This window comes from Juglans regia, chromosome 13 (genome assembly GCF_001411555.2).
Source record: "Juglans regia cultivar Chandler chromosome 13, Walnut 2.0, whole genome shotgun sequence".
In the NCBI taxonomy this organism is placed as follows: Eukaryota; Viridiplantae; Streptophyta; class Magnoliopsida; order Fagales; family Juglandaceae; genus Juglans; species Juglans regia.
The window spans coordinates 14,736,264-14,756,298 of record NC_049913.1 but is presented as its reverse complement, the minus strand read 5'-3'; the positions used below and the strand labels follow the sequence as shown (position 1 = coordinate 14,756,298).

At 38.8% G+C, this 20,035-nt stretch overlaps 1 protein-coding gene across 2 annotated transcripts; it reads right to left on the bottom strand.

The window, feature by feature from the left end:
- Positions 1–1,823: 1,823 nt before the first annotated feature.
- On the bottom strand, positions 1,824–19,481 carry LOC109021590 (putative potassium transporter 12). 2 transcript variants are annotated; one of them, XM_035684246.1, is made up of 9 exons: positions 18,993–19,481; positions 17,952–18,180; positions 17,610–17,858; positions 6,842–6,892; positions 6,044–6,304; positions 4,654–4,706; positions 4,443–4,557; positions 4,054–4,308; positions 1,824–3,043 (listed from the first exon to the last, which is right to left on the bottom strand). In XM_035684246.1, exons 1-9 carry the CDS (start codon positions 19,242–19,244, stop codon positions 1,986–1,988), a joined length of 2,523 nt encoding a protein of 840 aa, XP_035540139.1. In that variant the 5' UTR covers positions 19,245–19,481; the 3' UTR covers positions 1,824–1,985. The 2 variants fall into 2 exon arrangements, with proteins under 2 accessions (XP_035540139.1, XP_035540140.1); XM_035684247.1 differs by lacking the exon at positions 6,842–6,892.
- Between the last annotated feature and the right edge of the window lie 554 nt (positions 19,482–20,035).

Genomic DNA, 20,035 nt, shown 5'->3' with positions numbered 1-20,035 from the left:
ATTATATTATAATAAAAATTTATTTAACTTCCATCTCATCTCATCTTTATAACCAAAGGAAGAAGAAAGCAAATTTTACAGAAGAAATCTCGAAAAGCTTACCGCTACTAAATTAATTTGTGAAAGAAAAATAAGACCCATAAAGAAGAAATCTCATCTTTATGGGACAAAGGAAAGCTGAGTCGAGAAAAGGTGCAGCACAAGGTCACCAAGGATTTTGTTTTTTTGTTTTTGTAAACAAGCTTTTCATAGATAAACTACAGATTATAAGATACAAGATTTAATAGGGTGAGATTTTTCAACAATCATTTCAAAGTTGGATAGGATAAAGGAGGGGAGGACAAGATAAGAGGGAAAGTAAGACACAGAAGGGAGAAAAAGACAAAGAAAAGGCTAATGGAGGAAAGCAAATCAGACATTGGAGAGAAAATGATGAGATGACAGAAAGTTGTCCTCCCTTTCCACTCCCAAGGAGCTCAATAGAAGGGGATTTGATCAGATGAGAAATGAGGACTTGTGGGTGGCTCCTGTTGGAGAAGAGAGCTTCTTCAACCTCGTGAGACAAGATGCTATTCTCTTGATTTTTTTTAGGCTAAAGGGGTCACTGCACGATCTCCATTGTATATTAAGGTACGAGAAATCATAAGAGATTGTAAAATATTTCTATTATAATAGATTTATTCTCCAAATGACCCATAGGTCTTGTGTTGAACCATGTAAATAAGTGTATATCATTCTCTACTTATATTTTCTGTATTTATTTTTTATTCACTGTTATGAATGTACATTTAGATACCGTACCAGCGCCTCGAACTGCTACCATGGGTTTTTGGCCACTTTGTTGAGGCTTGAGTCATCATCATGGGTCGGGGATAACTATTTCTCTCGTTTTGGTCTGTTGGACGATTTTTATATATAAACACTTAAATATAGAGTCTCGCGTAATTCTTTTGTAAAACAATGGACTCTATAAGAAAAAATATTTAAAAAAATGAAAAATTCTACTTGGCTACTTTACACCACACACCTATTGAAGGGAAAAAAATAAAAACCTATACCATTAGGTATGTGGTGTAAGGCTGCTAAGTAGAATAATTATAAAATATAAAATTAATTTTTTTAGTGAAATCCACTTTTTCACAAAAAACTTGCTCAAACCTTGCATTTGAGGCCTCCTTTGTTTTCAGAAATCATCTCAACTGATCTAATTATTATAATTTTTCTAAACTTTTAAAAAAAATAAAATAAATAATTTAACTTTTTCAAATAAAAAAAAATATTAAAAAATTATATTCTAACAATGTTTTAACTTTATAATATTTTTATTCAACTTACATATCAACTCATCTCATCTTAACTCACTATTCAATATTCCAAACCAGTATAGTTTCACTCTACAAACAAAATTCTGCTAGAGACTAGAAATATAACATCGATCGATCGGTTCACCAGTCAGCCTGCAGATTAAAAGATCGTGAGGATCATGGTTGAACAAAACAAGGAAGAAAATGGTAAAAATAGTGGACTTCAAAGCTCAAGAAAGCTCAATGATTTTGTTTCCAAAAATACTACTGCGGTCTTTCGGAGATGATAAAAAACTAACCTTTCAAAATAGGCTTTATATGGATCAAGTTTTAACGTTTGATCACGACAAAAATGACCTTCAAAATTCAATAAAAACACTGTTTACTTCATATTAGCTTCAAAAAAGGTTGAGCGGACGTACGTGTAGCACCCCAAACATTAACATTAACATTAACAAAAGTAGTAGAAGGAATGCCGGAGACGGAAGGGAGTGCATTAAAGGTAAAAGAAACCTATCATGGATACAAAGAGTTACAACAGACATCCAATATCATGGTAAAGATGTATCATTTCCAGTTCATTTTTAAAGAACTTCCCAAATTCCAGCATAGAGGTAGCAACGAGCATCCAAAATCAATATAAAAAAAAAAAAATACAGATTCTGAAACGCTATAAACGGATTAGACCATATATGTCATTCCAACACGGATGATATTCATGTGAGGTACCCTCATGTTTGCAGCACCTGCTCTACAGTTCCTTCTCAAGAATCCATAGAAATAATTTATTACCAATTTCTTAAAGAAGAATGAGTTTTTCTTTGCCCTCACTTCACCATGCGCAAGCATATAAGTAAATCCAGAATCCATTGCCTCCCGAAGAGCTGAAAGCTCATACTCCAGACTCGGGTCTTCATCCAGTGACATGAGACCAGATGGCAGTGCTGAGGCAGCTTCTTCTGACGTAGAAGTACCTGCTTCTTCCAGTCTTTGATCGTGCATCAGGGGAATCCTAAGATCCCCATTCCCACCACCAGCTGGAGGGGGCCCAGAATTCCTAGACCTCAGTAGTGAAACACTATCAAAATCCAACTCATTCATACTGCCCTCCAATGCAAGATCTAAAGCCTCCTTTCTCAAGAACTTCTCAAGACTTTCAGCCAAAAGTTGTTCAAATGCACGGTGATCTTCCTTCCGGACATCTTTGTAACCATATCGAGCAACACAGCGGAACATATGGTAGTCTTTTGGGCAAAGTCTTCGAAACAGAAACCTTTCCTCTTTAGGAACCACCGGGACTGGGACATATTTAATGCAAACAAACACTATGGTAGAGTGAATAGCCGGAAGACCCAGTAAAAACTGTCCAAAGCTGGAAGGAATGCCTTGGACTAGCTCATTGTATAGTAATCCAATTCCTGGGACTCTTTCAGTTCCAAGGGTCAAACCAAGCTCATGCATTAAGTCCATGGATATCTTCCCCCTGACTTCACTCCGGTACTTTAACACACTCCCATAGTTCCAGGTGTACATCACTGAGAGGAAGCAGGCAGCAAAAGCAAGAGGAAGCCAACCTCCCTCTTTTATTTTAGATAGCACAGCTGACAAGTAGATGAGCTCTACTGATCCAAAAACCAGTGGGAAGAACACAGCCAAAAACAGGTTGGTCTGCCAAATTAGAAGCATTACAAGCGTCACCAAGGTGGTGCTGACAATCATGACACCAACTTCGGCTATGCCTGGAAAAATAGATGGAATTGTATCAGCAGAAACTAAGACTAGCATAAGTGTCGATGTGCATGAGCTAAATTACTATAGTGTTTGAAAATAAACATTCATGGTCCTTACTCAATAACATCCATAAACTTTGAGATTGAAGGAATTATTTGTCACCATCAGCATTATATAACTAGTATTACGGAAAAGGTCAACAAAAATGGGGGGATTCATTTTGAGGAAATAGAAAAAATTGAATGTCAGCGAAGCATCACAAGTTGAGTGAAAAGATAAGCATATGCCGTAATTCCGGCAATACTTATTGACCATAATTTTAAACCCAATAGATGCTGGGAAATTAGACACACCCCATAGGTTCACACCAACAATGCTACAGACAAGTAACAAGTAACAAGCAACAAGAAAGTAAACAATAAACACACAACAATAAGTTAACGTGGTTCGGCAATGTGCCTACATCCACAGAGCTACAGAGGATTTTATTTCGACAAAAGTAGGAACACCGTGGAACAATACAATGTCTCTCTCTCTCTCTCTCTCTCTCACACACACACACACACACACATACACACAAGGGCTGCCTCTCTCACTTTTTATCTCTATTTAACGCTGCTCAACCTTCCCACAAAACACATATAATAACATATATATCGTTATACAAAGGAAACCCTAGAAAAACAGATAGCTCGAGCGCGCCTTGAGCGAAATCTCTATCCAATATTCGTTCGAGCAGCCTGTTGAGTGAGACTCGAGTAAATTCTCTACCTGAGCTTCGCTCGAGCTACCTGTCACGTGAGCTTCGAGCGAACTTTCTACTTGGTTTTCTCAGCTCACAAACTAGGCTCCACAAAACCAACAATAGACACATTATTTTAACAACAAAGCGGATGAAAACAAATAGGATATATAAATCGATAGGAAAATCAATATACAATGTAGAACTCCATATAAATCCTTGGAGTAGTTTCTTAAATGATGCAACCAGGAAGAATAATAGGAGGAAATACTTAACCATATGCATTAGCAATATCCGTTGTGCTCTGAAAGATGGCAACTACCAGTATGCACATGATCATTAAAAACCAATTCATTACAGGGATGTAAATTTGACCCATCTGCCTTCTTGAGGTGTGAATGATCTTCAGTCTTGGGAAGCATCCAAGAGCCATAGATTGCTTCACGCACGAAAATGTAGCAGATATCATGGCTTGGCTTGCAATCATGGCAGCAAGGGTTGCTATCACAAAAACTGGCCAGAACAAAGCGTCTGTTTGTTCACAAGGTCCAGGAACAGGAAGTGTCAATACAAGTGTTAAATATGCACATGTTTATGTTTAGCATAACGTGAAATACTATTTAGTTTGTAGGACAAATGTCAGCCCTATTGTCAGAAGGTATCACCTGGCACAGAGTCGTAGAATATTCTTTCTGCAGAATCTGGGTGTTTCATCAGATAAGCAGCTTGGCCCATGTAAGCCAAGAGAAGGCAGGGAAACACCACACAAGTAAATGCAATCTGGATATTAGTATGGGTTACTTGTAAGAATCCTCTGGTAAAGCAAATCTATGAGGTTATGATGAAAAAATAAATTGAGCTAGTGCAGAAACAAACCTGTATGGCTCTAACAGAAAAATGACCTAGATCGGCAAACATGGCCTCCGCTCCTGCAACAACAACATACAATTTCAATAAAAACATTCTTGTTTCAGAAATTTCATAAGAAAATTTCGAAAAAGAATGAGCAAAAAGCCTGTTTCTCATTCTGACATGCAAGCTATCACTTGCTGCATGAAGCTATCATGAGCAATCCATGCTTCAAATACCAGGAATCTCCTGTTTAAAATTTGAAGGCAAGACTCGTGGCTAAAGATTAGGCACATATTTATGACATTTATTATGCAAAGACTTTCTCTGGTTGTCAAGATCTATGTCTTCCTTCTTAGATGGCGACTCTCATGAGAAAGTCTATATTAGGCAACTACCTAGACTTGTCACTTCGAGAGGAATTCCAAGTGGTATATACAAATTGAAGAAGACTTCCTTCGGTCTAAAACAATCGCCGAGATAGTCGTTTATCAAGTTTTTTTAGGCAGTATTGGACTTTATCCTTGCAGATCCCAAAATTAACAGTTCAGTATTTTACTTGCATCCTAATATACATTCTTTTTGTAGGATATGTGAATGATATTGATATTGATATTGTGATTGTTAAGGATACCTAAGAAGGAAATATTCTAACTTAGTCTTAAGATTCTAAAACCTGGCTTAGTAACTGTATATGAGATGGTTGGTGTTGGTACGATATCCCATGGTGATGTAATGCTAGGCAATAATATATCTACAAAGATTTCTAAATAATGCTCCTTAATCTTTCAAGAGTTTGTGATTTGGATCCATGTTAACATCTAACAAATTAATTTCTTCTAATAGTTCATGTATATATTTCATTTGAGATACCAATTCTTAGACCTAGCAACTTCAACACAAATAAAATACTTAGGTTTGCCTAAATCCTTGGTATGAAAACCGGTACTGCAAAAACAATTTTGACCCAGCAATTCCTTTTTTTTGTTGGCATCGGATGCCCAGAACATAGTCCCGACACAAAATTTTGATGCTAGCATATTTAATTACTTTCTTTTTTCCGCATATTGTATTAGTCATTAAAATGAACATATATTTGAATAGTAAGAACCAGGTAGATGATTATATCAAGCCATCATTCTTCCCCAACTTCCTTCTCTATCTTCTTAATAAGCCTTAGCACAAAACCTAGTATTTTAGGGGTGGATGCAATGTCTTCACGATTTCAACTTCAAGAATCAAGAAAAACACTTGGATATGTAAAAGAAAATAGCAGCTGTTGAGGTTAGAAGATTTCAGAAACAAGAGTAGGTAGGGGCTTATCTCTTTTGGAGAGGATCTAATTATTTCTGACAGTCGGCATAGACATCCAAAAACCATTGCTAGTCAACCTGCAGGTTTTTAAAGTGAGACATACCTGTAATGCATAGAACACAACCACCAAGAGCTGACCATGCATCTTTGCTGTTCTTCTTGAAGAAGAAATAGATATAAGCAGGATTCAATGCCCTTAGAACAGTAATATCATGCTTCACTAGATTGTAAATTCCAATGGATCCCAGAGAGAAGAACCACAAAGCAAGTACAGGAGCGAACATAAAACCAACTTTACCAGTCCCAAACTGCTGTATGCTGAACAACGCCACGAGCATAAAGATTGAAATGATAACTACAGCACCTGTAAATGAAAACAATCAGATTATAGGCTACCCTGTGCAAATGCATATTGGTTGTCATCTACATATCTACTCATTAGCTATACAAAAAGAAAATGTATCAATTGGACTGTTGGAAATGCAAATGCTAATTAGTCTTAAAACTGTATCATGCAAGGCAGAGAGACTAATAAGATTGTTCAGGCCATCCAGCATAACGCGGAACTGTCAGTGATTATCTATGTTGACGGACATCAAGTTTATTGCCAAGATATCAACTTAAAGTCATGCAGTTTCAAGGAGAAATTTACAAAGAGCAATCTCAACAGACAAACTGATTCACTCAAAACATTTCTTTATGATTGCCACGATATCATAATTGTCTTTTTTATAGTGATTATCAGAATGATTAATAAAAACTTGGAACCTCATTATCCTAACGAACCTCATTATCCTAACCCAATCACCCACCAGTTATAAATCCCCCAACTTTCAGTTCTTTCCTATGCCTGGTAATCAAATAAACCTCAAGTACTTGAAACAAAAGGGAAGGTACTCACTTGTACCAAAACCTTCTATTTCACCCTTCAGACCACTTGTGGCAGACATCACTGTAACAAGAAAAATTATTATATGTTAGCATAAACCCTAGCAGCAAATGTTGTGCATCAAAAGTGATCACGTTATTGCAATTCCTAGTGTTTAGTATTTTTTTGGTAAGTCATAAAACTTTATAAACTATACAAAAGGCGCATACAGGTGTGTAATATAAGAACACTTTGCTTCCAAAAGTCATTTATCAACTCAGACAAGTCAAGAAAACCTTTGTCCCATTTAAGGAATTGATATGGTTGCTGCCCTATAAATAAGACAAAAATAAGAAGCATTTCGGCTCATGATATTGCTGGGTGTAACTAAAGTACATCTGTAACAACAAAATAGCCCATTATTGCAAGGTGCTAGCATGGGTATTCCAGTTCAAAGATATATGGTTCTGGATAAAGAGAAATAAGTGAAGTCAATCAAGTCTTTTTGTCCCTACAACACCAAAGATGGTATGGCTTAAAAGGTAATCCTGCACTTCTTTAAGATTTTTGCCCCTTCTAAAGAAGCAAACATTCTTTTCCCATGAAACAAAGCATGAAATCAAATTGAAGATAACTCTAGACAAGAATTTTAACAATGATCTGCAATATATGTAAGGTTGCGGAAGGAAACAGGGGAAAAGACGAGTTGCAGAGAAGGTCTGGAAGAAAACTTTTCCGTGTGTGTCGTATTTCTCATATCTCTCAAAGCAGAATAATACAACTAAATATAGGCACTGTTCACTAACAAACTAACTGAATCAGTTACCCAAAACGACTACAAGTTTCTAATTACAAAGAATGAAAAAATAATGTAAAACGGAAATAATCTGAAATGAAGAGAACAGTTTACTATCCTTTATCCAAACGACGTGTAGCATCCTCTTTATTATGTAATAGCCCTCCGCAAGATGGAGAATAGAGGTTTGCTATTCCCATCTTGGAAAGATGAGTCTTGAGAAGGAATGAAGGTAGAGCTTTAGTAAACATATCTGCTAGCTGGCTGTGAGAAGGAACATGATAAGTAGTGATGCTGCCTTCTTGAATCTTGTCCCGAACTAGGTGACAATCCATCTCAATGTGTTTAGTTCGCTCGTGAAAGACCGGATTTGCAGCTATGTGTAAAGCCGCCTGATTGTCACAATAATCAGGCGGAAATAATCTAAAACGGAACTAATCTGAAATGAAATAATCTGAAATGAAACGGAAATAATCTGAAATGAAGAGAACAGTTTACTATCCTTTATCCAAACGACGTGTAGCATCCTCTTTATTATGTAATAGCCCTCCGCAAGATGGAGAATAGAGGTTTGCTATTCCCATCTTGGAAAGATGAGTCTTGAGAAGGAATGAAGGTAGAGCTTTAGTAAACATATCTGCTAGCTGGCTGTGAGAAGGAACATGATAAGTAGTGATGCTGCCTTCTTGAATCTTGTCCCGAACTAGGTGACAATCCATCTCAATGTGTTTAGTTCGCTCGTGAAAGACCGGATTTGCAGCTATGTGTAAAGCCGCCTGATTGTCACAATAAAGTGCAGCAGATTGAGAATGAGAAATCTGAAAGTCAGCAAGTAAATATCTCAACCAAGTGAGTTCACAACAAGTAGAGGCCATGGAACGGTACTCGGCTTCAGCCGATGAGCGAGAAACAACTGATTGCTTCTTTGTTTTCCAAGAAACCAGGGAGTTACCGAGGAAGATACAATAACCAGTAACTGAACGGCGAGTGTCGGGACAAGAGGCCCAATCGGAGTCACAAAAAGCCTTGAGTTGGAGCTGAGAAGTAGAGGACAGCAAAATGCCTTGACCAGGGGCAGCTTTGATGTATCTCAATACTTTGTGTGCAGTAGCCATATGTGTAGATGTAGGATGATCCATAAATTGACTCAAAAGTTGTACAGCATAACATATGTCGGGCCTAGTAAGTGTTAAGTACAATAAACGGCCAATGAGTCGATGGTAGAGGCTTGGATCAGCTAGAAGAACACCAGTGGTTCTGCTGATCTTAAAATTCTGATCAAGGGGAATTTTGAGAGGCTTGCTCCCAAGTGTACCCGAGTCGGCTAGGATATCCAACGCGTATTTTCTTTGACATAAATGGATGCCTTTGGATGAACGGGCAACTTCCAAGCCAAGAAAATAACGCAAGGACCCAAGGTCTTTGATTTTAAAGTGACTATTGAGGAAAGCTTTGAGAGAAGCAATAGAAGAAGAGCAATTTCCAGCCACAATAATGTCATCAACATATACTAGCAATGCAGTAAATGAAGTGCCTTCAGATTTAGTGAAAAGGCTATAATCGGCCTTAGATTGGTTAAAACCAAAAGTAAGAAGAGAGGAAGAAAATTTGGAGTACCATTGTCTTGAAGCTTGTTTGAGGCCATATAAACTCTTAAGCAATTTGCACACTTGGTGAGGTCCTCATTTTGTGTATCCCGGGGGTTTACGCATGTAGATCTCCTCTTCCAAATCACCGTGGAGAAATGCGTTGTTGACATCAAATTGATGGATAAACCAGCCTTTAACAGCTGCTATTGAAAGTAAAACCCGAACAGTGACTAATTTAACAACAGGAGAGAAAGTCTCCGTATAGTCAATACCCTCTTGTTGGGTGAAACCTTTGGCGACAAGCCTAGCTTTCAGCCTCTCAACAGTCCCATCTGAGTTAAACTTTGTCTTGTACACATATTTACAGTCTATTGCTACTTTTCCAGGGGGAAGGTCAGTGATGAGCCAAGTGTTGTTTTGCTCTAAAGCTTGCAGTTCAGAATTCATAGCTTCACACCAGCCAGGGTCCGTAAGTGCTTGCTTGTATGTTTGTGGGTCAGAAATGGAAGAAATTGAAGTGGAAAAGGCAGTAAATGAGGGAGAGAATTTCTGGTATGTGAGATAGTTTGATAAAGAATAATTGCTACCTGAAACAGTGTCTTCCAGCTTGGACAGCAATGGTGGTGAAGCAGGGAGTATGGCCTGTTGACAGTGGAAGTCTTGAAGATATTGAGGAGCTTTCCTTACCCTTGTTGTCCTGCGAAGAGGGGGTGTGAGGGAGGAAGGTGTAGTGGTATTTGTGTGAGGAGGAGAGGGAGAAGTGTGAGGTGTTGTTGCTGTATTTTTGGGAGAAGTGGTGGGCTGCCCAGAATTATTTTGTGACGGCATGGGATGAGATTGTATAGCTGTATGGGGAAAATCAAGTAGGTTTGGAAGTGGTTTGGTGAAGACAAAATCATTATGTGAGGGTGGAGAAATGTTGGAAGTGAGTGAGTGAAAAGGGAATATCGTCTCATGAAAAATAACATCCCTAGAGGTGAAGGTTGATTTGGTGTCAAGGTCAAGAAGTTTATATCCCTTGATGCCAAAGGGATAGCCAAGAAAGATACACATGCGACCTCGGGGTTCAAACTTTTTCCTCCCTTGAGGGAGTGTTGTTGCAAAACAAAGTGAGCCAAAAATTTTCATGTGTGCATACACTGGCTTTGAGTTAAACAAAAGTTCATGGGGAGTTTTGTTTTGAAGAAGAGGAGTGGGGGTTCGATTAATTAAATAAGTGGCGGTTAAAACGCAATCATTCCAATATTCAAGTGGGAGGCCAGCTTGTATTTTGAGTGCTCGAGCTACATTAAGTAAGTGTTGGTGTTTTCTTTCCACAATGTCATTTTGTTGTGGGGTGGCAACACAAGTTCTTTGATGTATGATGCCTTTATGGTTAAAAAAATCTGTCATTTGGAATTCACTTCCATTGTCACTTCGTAAAATTTTGATTTTGTGGTCAAATTGATTTTCAACCAAGTTAGAAAAAGAAGTGATACATTTTCTGGTTTCAGATTTATTGTGGAGAAGGTACAGCCAAGTACTTCTTGTGTAGTCATCAATTATTGTTAGAAAAAATTTGGAACCATCATATGCAACAGTTGAGCAAGGCCCCCATAGGTCACAGTGTATTATCTCAAAAGGTCTAGAAGTCTTATGTTGGCTGTGAGGAAAGGGCAATCGATGGAGCTTAGCCAATGGACAAACGTAACAAGGTTTTGTATTGATAGATGAAACATCTTTCTTTACAATGGGATCTGTAATCAGATTAATACAAGGAAAAGAAGGATGACCTAGGCGACAATGCCATAGGTTAGTAACATCCGTATGGTGGAAAATAGAGGCTGAACCAGAAAAGGCAGCAGTGGAGAAGGTTGAAAGTTTAGTGACTAAAGTGGAAGGGGAGACCTCAGTTCTCAAGAAATGATAGAGGCCACTCCGTACTTCACCCTTCCCAATCGTTGTCCAAGATAAAAGGTCCTGAATAAGACAACAATCAGACAAGAAAACTAAACAGCAAGTGAGAGCAGCAGCCAATTTTTTTGCAGAAATTAAATTAAATTGAAAAGAAGGTATGCATAAAACTTCGTGTAGACAAATTGATGGAGTGAGTTGGATAGAGCCAATGTGAGTGACAGGGGCCTCAGTGCCGTTTGGCATTTTAACAGAATAATTAACATGGGCAGTGATGGTTGTGAGTAGTGAGGTGCAGCAGACCATGTGATCCGTTGCACCGGTGTCAATGATCCAAGGAATATTTGTGGAGTGAGGTGGAATGTGTGTGCATGTAGAGAGGCAAAGAGAAATACCAGAAAAGTTGAGTGGCGGGTTAGGCATATTGGCAGAGGTGAGATTGGACTGAATTGAATGAGAGGGAGGCTGAACAGCAGAAGGTTCCCGTGGCTGAAGTAGAGCTAGTAGTTGCTGATACTGAGCTCGAGTTAAACCCACTCTTTCGTCACTAACTGTATCAAGGTCAGAAGCAGGAGACAATGTAGCTTGTGTGGCAAGAACAGTGGAATTGGTGTTTTTGTTAAAAAACTTATGGCCAGGTGGATAGCCATGCAGTTTGTAGCACCTCTCCATGGTGTGACCAGATAAATTGCAGTGAGAACAGACAGGGGGTGCAGCATTTCCAGCCTTAAAACATGTTTCAAACGTGTGACCAGAAATTTTGCAATGTGTGCAATAAGCACGGTCTTTCTTAGTGGTATTTTTGGTCTGATTTGTGGTTCTAGCAGGTTGGGTAAAAGGCCTATTGATGGCTAAAGCCATGGACTCAGGAGATGGTTGGTGGGAAAGAAGTTGGTGTTGTCGCTCCTGTTGTTGAATGAGGGAGAAAATTTTGCTCACGGGTGGAAGAGGGTCTAACAACATTATCTGGTCACGAACATTAGAATAGCTATCATGCAGACCCATAAGAAATTGAAATACACAATCACGTTGATATCTATCCAAAAGGGTTTTCGCAGTTCCACAAGTACACACAGGAATCGGATCATAAATTGAAAGCTCATCCCAAAGAGTTTTGAGCTTACCATAGTAGATACTTACAGAGTCTGTGTCTTGATTAAGACTGGCTAGAGTTTTCTTTAACTGAAAAATCCGTGGACCATTCTGATGGGAGAATCGGGCTTGAAGATCAAGCCATATATCGCGCGCATCATCAACAAAGACCACGCTCGACTTGATTGAAGAACTGATGGAGTTCTGGATCCACGACACCACCATGTCGTTGCAACGCTCCCAGAGCTCAAGAAGAGGATCCATGGGTTCGATTGGTTTGGGGATATCTCCAGAAATAAACCCCAATTTGTTTTTGGCACGAAGGGCCCGTCGCATAGCACGCGACCAAGTGATGTAGTTATCGGTTGTGAGCAAATCAGTGACGAGAATAACAGCGGGATTGTCGCCGTTATCTAGCTGAAATGGGTTTCCGGGATCGCTCAAGTTAAGGTATCGGGCCATATTGTCGGTACGAGGGGTATTTGGGTTGGGGTTGGAATGGCCAGATGCGTGAATGGAAGAAGAGTCTGCAGAGCTTTCGAGTTGGTCTTCCATGGAGGTTGCGCGCTGGCTCTTGATACCATGTAAGGTTGCGGAAGGAAACAGGGGAAAAGACGAGTTGCAGAGAAGGTCTGGAAGAAAACTTTTCCGTGTGTGTCGTATTTCTCATATCTCTCAAAGCAGAATAATACAACTAAATATAGGCACTGTTCACTAACAAACTAACTGAATCAGTTACCCAAAACGACTACAAGTTTCTAATTACAAAGAATGAAAGAATAATGTAAAACGGAAATAATCTGAAATGAAGAGAACAGTTTACTATCCTTTATCCAAACGACGTGTAGCATCCTCTTTATTATGTAATAATATATGCAACCAAACTCATTCTGGATGAGCATCTGTTTAGTTTCCTATTCCCAATCCTACGAAACATATTACAGGATAGAAGTTGCAGTGTCAATGTAATCCAAATTAGACTATGAGAAGACGATATGCACACCGCCACACCCCATACAAATAAGTTTGGTTGGTGGTCAAGACTTATGATCTCTAGATAATTCTAAAGCAATGGAGATCAGCATTGCTCAACAAACAGAACTACAGACAATGGGCACATGGACACGCATATATACATTCATGCACATATTGAATTACATAGGTGGGATGGTCAAGGGACAAACCCCTAGCATGCCAGACGGCAATATACAATTGGCAAACAATGAAAACTAGTTCTTAATATGAAACTGGTGTCTCTCTCTGTTCTTTTTCTCTCTCTCGTTTATTTTTTTTTTGTTTTAGTTTTAAATTGAAAGTAGCCCATTTGCTTGACTCAATAAAACTTCTTATTACTTAAATAAAAAAAAAAATTGAAAGTAGTCCTTATAATTTATTTTACTTTTTCTTTCAGACTTAGTGCACACGTGCATCCATACAGGGCTCAAAATACCATATAGGGCTGGACAAATTGCACGTAAACCAAAGGAGGAAGAATCACCTTAATTAAGAGCACTCTTTCTAACATTTTCACGTATTTCTATCATTACTTCCTTTGCTTGCAAGTGTGGCTAACCAAATTGAGAAGATTTTTCATGCATTCTTGTGGGGAGGTATTGGGGGCAGAACAAATTCCACTCAGTTAGTTGGGAAAATGTTTGTGCCCCCATTACAAGCAGAGGGTCGGGAGTCCGAAAGTTAAGAACTTTTAATAAGAATCTTCTCAGGAAATGGTTATGACAATATCATCGACAAAGGGAATCGTTATGGAGGATCATCATCGATTCCAACCCTAAGGAAGTGAGAGGTGCGTATGGTGTGCGGTTGTGGAAACCTATTCAGAATGGTTTTTTTTTTTGGGAGGGGGGGAGATTGTTAGTCATTTTAGATTTGTGGTTGACTAGGGATCTTGGGTCAGATTTTGGCATGAAATTTGGTGAAGGGATACGGCCCTCAAGTTTGCATTTCCTTCCCTTTTCAGAATTGCTTATGAAAAGGATGCTTCCATGGCGGGTTATTTGGACAACTCCGATGGATTTTTATAGTGGAATGTGTGTTTTCTTTGAGTCGCCCAGGATTGGGAAGTGAGTGATATCTCTGAATTTTTCAGGCTGTTGTATGCTTCAAATATTGGTAGTGTTGAGGTGGATGGGTTGCTATGAATTCACCTAGGGAGCAAGAAGTTCACTGTCTGATCCTTGTACATGGTCATGTCATGTCAATCCCATAACTCTTTTCCTTGGAAGTGCATTTGTAAGACCCAGCCCACAGAAAAAAAGAGGCGAAAAACGCACTGATTCATTAAGCCTTTTTCTTTTTTTAACTTCCCCAGCCCTCGATGCCCCACCTTTTCCCTTTTCTCCCCCCCCAAATCTTCTCTCCGACTAGTTTCTTTCTCTTCCATGTGGTTGCCGCTCGATTAAGCTACCGTTCATGCCGCCAGTGTTAGACCATTGTCGTTCGCCCCTCTGTTTTGATTAGCAGGAACTCAGCTCGTGCCGTCTCCCCTGCCGTTTCATCCTCTCCAAGTTGTGCCGCCACACCGGTAATTACTGGCACCAACTCACCCTCTCTCCCCCCTCTCTCTTTCTAACTTTGTCGGCATCACAACAGGCCGTGGATGCCACCGAGACGTCCTCTCTCTCTCTCTCTCTCTCTCTCCACCTTGAGTGTTCTCGTACTCCATGCCGCAATCCCACCGATGGTAAGCCCATATTTCTACTCGTTTACTCTTTTCCATTACCCCACTTGGTCCAATTTTGTTCTTACGCCGTGTGCCACCTCACTATTCTCGGATTTGGTTTTGATGTATTTTCAATATCACAAAGCATCCCGAGCATCAATAGACAACGCAATCACACTGTCGAACCTGACCGATCACCGCTCCGAGAGTTGGTAAAGTACTCTTGAGCTTTAGCCTTGTTACCATAGTTAAATTCGTAGCTCTTGTAATAGTGCCCATTGGAAGTTTGGGTTGCCCCATTTTATATGTTTGATGTTGGCATTGGTAGTTGAATGATTTCATGATTTGTTGGCATTTGGAGATTCCCTGGTTATGATTGTCGTGGTTGGAGGAGGGAATGAATGTATATTGTGATGTGCATTGGGGTGAAATTTCAGTGAATCCTAGGTTGGGCTAATTTATTGGTGGAGTAGTGCGTTGGACGTTGTGCTTGGGCCTTAATAAAACCAAGACACCATGATGGACCATTTTGGTTTATGGGTTGTTTATTAGGCTCGTATTGAACTATAGTTTGGACTTTAGAATTTTATTAGTAGTATGGCTCTATGTTAATATGAGATACTTATATATTAGTGGTATTTTGGATTAGGTAATGATACTGGTTCTGTTTGAGTTCAAAGCTCAGATAGTATACTGCAAAAGCTAGGTAAGCGGTGTTCATTTTTTGATAAGTAAGCGGTGTTCCTATGCTAGTAGACTCCTAAAACTAACTAAGGTTGGTTTTGTGAAAACCTACATTTTTTTTTATGAGAATGGTTTTAGTTATTTTCCCCACTCATCTCTATTCTGAACTTTGAAATCTGACTCTGACATTTTATTATGACTGGTGTAGACATGAGAAACTTTTTGCACTTTGTTTCTCTACTACATAAACTGTGAATATGAAATCTGAAATATTTATCCGATTATATAATTTTATCTTATCAGTATACCATTCCTATTATTGCAGCATATGAAAATCCTGCGGCATAAGATTCTGTTTTGGTTTGGTTACAGGCCCGGTTTATAAATTTGGCTTCTGATGCATGACCTCGTCAAGAGTGTAAAATTGTGGCCTCTGATGTCTAACCTTGCCATGGGTGTAAAATAGTGGCCTCTGATGTCTGACCTCGCCACGTGTAAAATTGTGGCCTCTGGTTTCTAAGTGCAATCGCTTTGCTAGCTTGGTGATTTATGTTTTACTTGGCTATCCATGGAATGCACAACCCTACCACGGAGGGCTTTAAGGTGTCAGTTGAAGATTGGGAATAGGAAGCATGGGTTTTACTAGTTGAGCACAGAGAAATAAGTGCTTGAGCGGCACAAGTGGGTTACTAGTTTTGAATAAGTGCCAAAGGGTACAAGGGACCATTGGAATATTTATTAAAGAATTTAATTCTTTACTATGTAAGTATTTTGAGTTAATGGTGCAATAGTTGAGACTTGTGGAGTTTCATTTTCTTGTTTAGGTTTACACTTTGGAGCTTAGTTACAAAGGAACGTCAAATTTGAAATAAATGAGTTTTACATGCTATAGAGTAGTTTTCATTTAGAGTACATTTTTGAATTGTTGAGTTGTGATTTTAAGAGACAAGAACTAACTCCCTGGTCCTCCAGGTACGGGGCGTTTTAGCATTTGGCGGAGTAAGGTGCCTCTCAAGATTGCTTTCTTTGGTTGGATGGCTTCCCATGGGAAAATTCTGCAAATAGACAATTTGAGAAAGCGTGGTCTCATCGTATCAAATTAGTACTACATATGTAAAAAGAGTGGTGAATCCATAGATCATTTATTACTTTATTGTGCGGTGGCAAAGGTTTTATGGGATGAGATTTTTAATAAGGCTGGTATTGCAAGGGTGATGACTAGGAGGGTGGTGGATCTTCTGGCTCGTTGGAAAGGTTTCCAAGGTAATCCCCAAATTGCAACCATAATGATTCCTCTATGCCTCATGTGATGTATTTGGCTTGAAAGGAATGGCCAAAGTTTTGAAGACCGGAAATGCTCGTTGGAGGAGCTTAGATGCTTTTTCTTCCTTTATTTCTTTAGGCCTCTCCTATTGTTCTTAATGCGGCTACTTTTCATGATTTTCTTGTTTCCTTTTCTAGCTCCTAATTTGTAATTAGGTGCTCTCTTCTATTTTTCAATATTTTACTTCATTGATTGATTGTACTTGATCTTCATGACATGTCTTTTCATGGATTCCTTGTATCTCTAAACTAGCACGCCTAGGCGTTGCTCTTGTATATGTCCCGTAAACTTGGGCTTTTGCCTATTCTTTTGATCAATAAAATCTTGCTTATCGACAAAAAAAACTTGGGTTATGCCTTATTACTTGTTTTAATGATAAAAATCTTACTTAAAAAAATGCAAACCAGAACCAAACATAAGATTTGACTAGTTCTTATTTCAGAATTGGCTCAAAATCAGACTGAACCAGCACGTATAGGCGATGCTCTTGTATAAGTCCTGTATACTTGGAATTTGTATATTCTTATGATCAATGAAACTTTGTTTACCAATAAAAATAATCAGAATGAACCAGTTCTGTAGTTTTCCAAACACTCCCTTGAAATTACAGTATAAAAAATGTATTGGTCGAATACATTTGGTAGAATTTAGCTACTTGTAGCCACAATGTGTCTAGAATATCAGGAATATCGAATTTAATTCCCAAATATTTTAGTAGCAAAATATATTTGCAAAAAATGTACCTGATATTGCTGGGGTTAGAATACCATCTCCTATAATCATGGAAGTCCCCATCAGAACCAGCAGCAACAGAAGGGTTTTCAAGGATGATCTCCTTTCCAAAGTCTCTTTTATGTTTAGAGCCCTTTCCAACTCTGGAGTGGGCAGTTTGAGGCGAAAACTTGATATATATTCATCAGCTGCCTGTCGATTTGGCAGCAGATTAACATTTGCATATCTGCAAATCAGCGAGTACAGTGCAAATGTTCCTCCTACAATCGGAATCAGCACATCCTAATAATTATATGCTACACTAGATGGCAGAAAATGAAAAAATAAAGTAACTCAGACTAGAGAGTTCTTACCTTCCCCATTATCATTGGCCTTGAGTACTACGAAAACATATTTTGCTAGAGGGAGAAGAGCAATTGTATACATAACTAGAGATAAAGCCCCCAAGATGTCAACGTCTGACTCGATGGACACCTTGCTGAACACATCACTGAAGACATATAAAGGGCTCGTGCCCATGTCACCGTACACCACACCAAGAGTTTGAAATGCTAATGCTATAGTATGCCACATGGTTTGATCCTGATTCATTAGAGATGTAGACTTCAGAAAGAGATGAGCAGCCCACAACATTGCATGTAAACTATTTCATTACAGGATCAAGTAAAGCATTTCCGGCTGCACTTGCACATGCATGTCCGTGTGTGTGATTAAATAATGCCTTCTCCACGGAGTTGGGACCACTATATATCTTGTAAAATTACTCCTCCTCAATTACTACCAAAAGCCATGCATACTTCACACCTAGTATGATTTTCTTACTAAAGCCAGATTTTCTGCTATACCACCTGGAACTAAAATTCAAAATGTGTCCCCGTTGGTAGCGATCCCATCTGCTGAAGGTTTTACAACTGTTCCCTAGTCAGACAATAGTCATGAACGCCACATTTACAGCTCTTACCTACAATTCCAAGCCATCTCACATGGCCAGAAAACCCTCAAGTCTCCAAGGATGCATAAAGAAAAGTAGTTATCATGTTGCTGTCTATTAAACACAGCTAACATGACCATAAGAAAAACTTGCCAACAGCACAACACCCTCTTTTAACGACAGAACTGTTTTAACAGAAACATTTAAATCACCTAGCATATGTTTCATTTTCAAAGCTTTAAATTCCATTACAAACACCAATAATATATTTTAGGACGCTTACTAGCAAAAGTTTAGATCCACCTACCCAAAATTCGGGCCTATTTCATAAAATCGAAGTGATGTATTTGAAATTAAGCATCACGTGACAAACTAGCATAAGTACTTAAGAAAAAGGATAATATGGGTTTCTCAAAACTGCCAATGAGATGCCAAAGTTGAAACACAACTAATTATATCTTACCTTGGAATGGTGGCCATGAGCGCCAGCAATCTCCATGGCTTCACCATCAAGAGAATCAACTCGCTTGGGCTTCTTCACCAGCCTTCTTCTCATAGATCCATACCCCTCTCTGCCCTCGTTTCCAGTGAGCAGAGACAATGAAAGAGACTCTAAATCCAGTTCAGCACCGTCGACCCACCTGGAGTCACTGCCACTACCACTACTACCCACCAATCTCACACTGCTCTCCTCAATAGTATCATGTTCTTCCATGTTTCTACAAACCCACCTCCAAAAACCTCTGCTTTTGGCAAAAATTGAACCCCTATGGCTTGAAGCCCTTCCTCTTCAGTGACAGTCGAACTACGAAACACACAATACTTCCTTTTCGCATCTTAATATATAACTCAAACGGTCATTATTACTTCGTGCCTTTATTCATCGTCCTTACACATCGCATCTCATTTTTTATTTTATTTTATTTTATGTTTTTTTAAACTAATTGATTTCTTCCCATTATCATTCATCCACTATATATTTCATAAAAAAATTAAAATTTAAAAAATTATATATAGTATATAATACGAAGATGATTAAAATTTCTCTTCCTTTTTACGTAAGAATAAAATCTGCTATTTGTTGCACAAATTTCCAAGCAAAGAGCTGCATCCTCTGATTATTTATTCGACGAATTGCGAAACGAAGGTGGGAAAGAGATGGCGGCAACATATAATCATAATTCACAAGCAGCCAAATTGGAGTCACCACCAAGCATTTTAATAATGACGAGCCTCTTATCTCCGTTGGCTACAAGCCTGTGACAGACGATATCTAATTGCCCAATTATTTTCGTCGGTTTCCCATTATTGTTTTCTCTTCTTAGCCGTCCGTTTCCCATTAATTGTACAGTAATTTCGGTTAATTTCTTTTTTCTCAGAATCTGTATCAACCAGAACATTGACTTTTGGGTCATATCGATCTCTACATGACGATTATGCTGTCGTATATAGGTATGTGTGTATATATAATATATATATATATACACTAGTAAAAGGCAGCGCACA

What these genes read in the sequence shown, in the direction of transcription:
- LOC109021590 (XM_035684246.1), bottom strand. Translation starts at nt 19,244, where the DNA reads ATGGAAGAACATGATACTATTGAGGAGAGCAGTGTGAGATTGGTGGGT. An exon ending in TCTAACCCCAGCAATATCAG is followed by an intron (nt 6,893 to 17,609) that starts GTACATTTTTTG and finishes TTCTTGTTACAG; the next exon opens with TGATGTCTGCCACAAGTGGT. An exon ending in TTGTGTTCTATGCATTACAG is followed by an intron (nt 4,707 to 6,043) that starts GTATGTCTCACT and finishes TTGTTGTTGCAG; the next exon opens with GAGCGGAGGCCATGTTTGCC.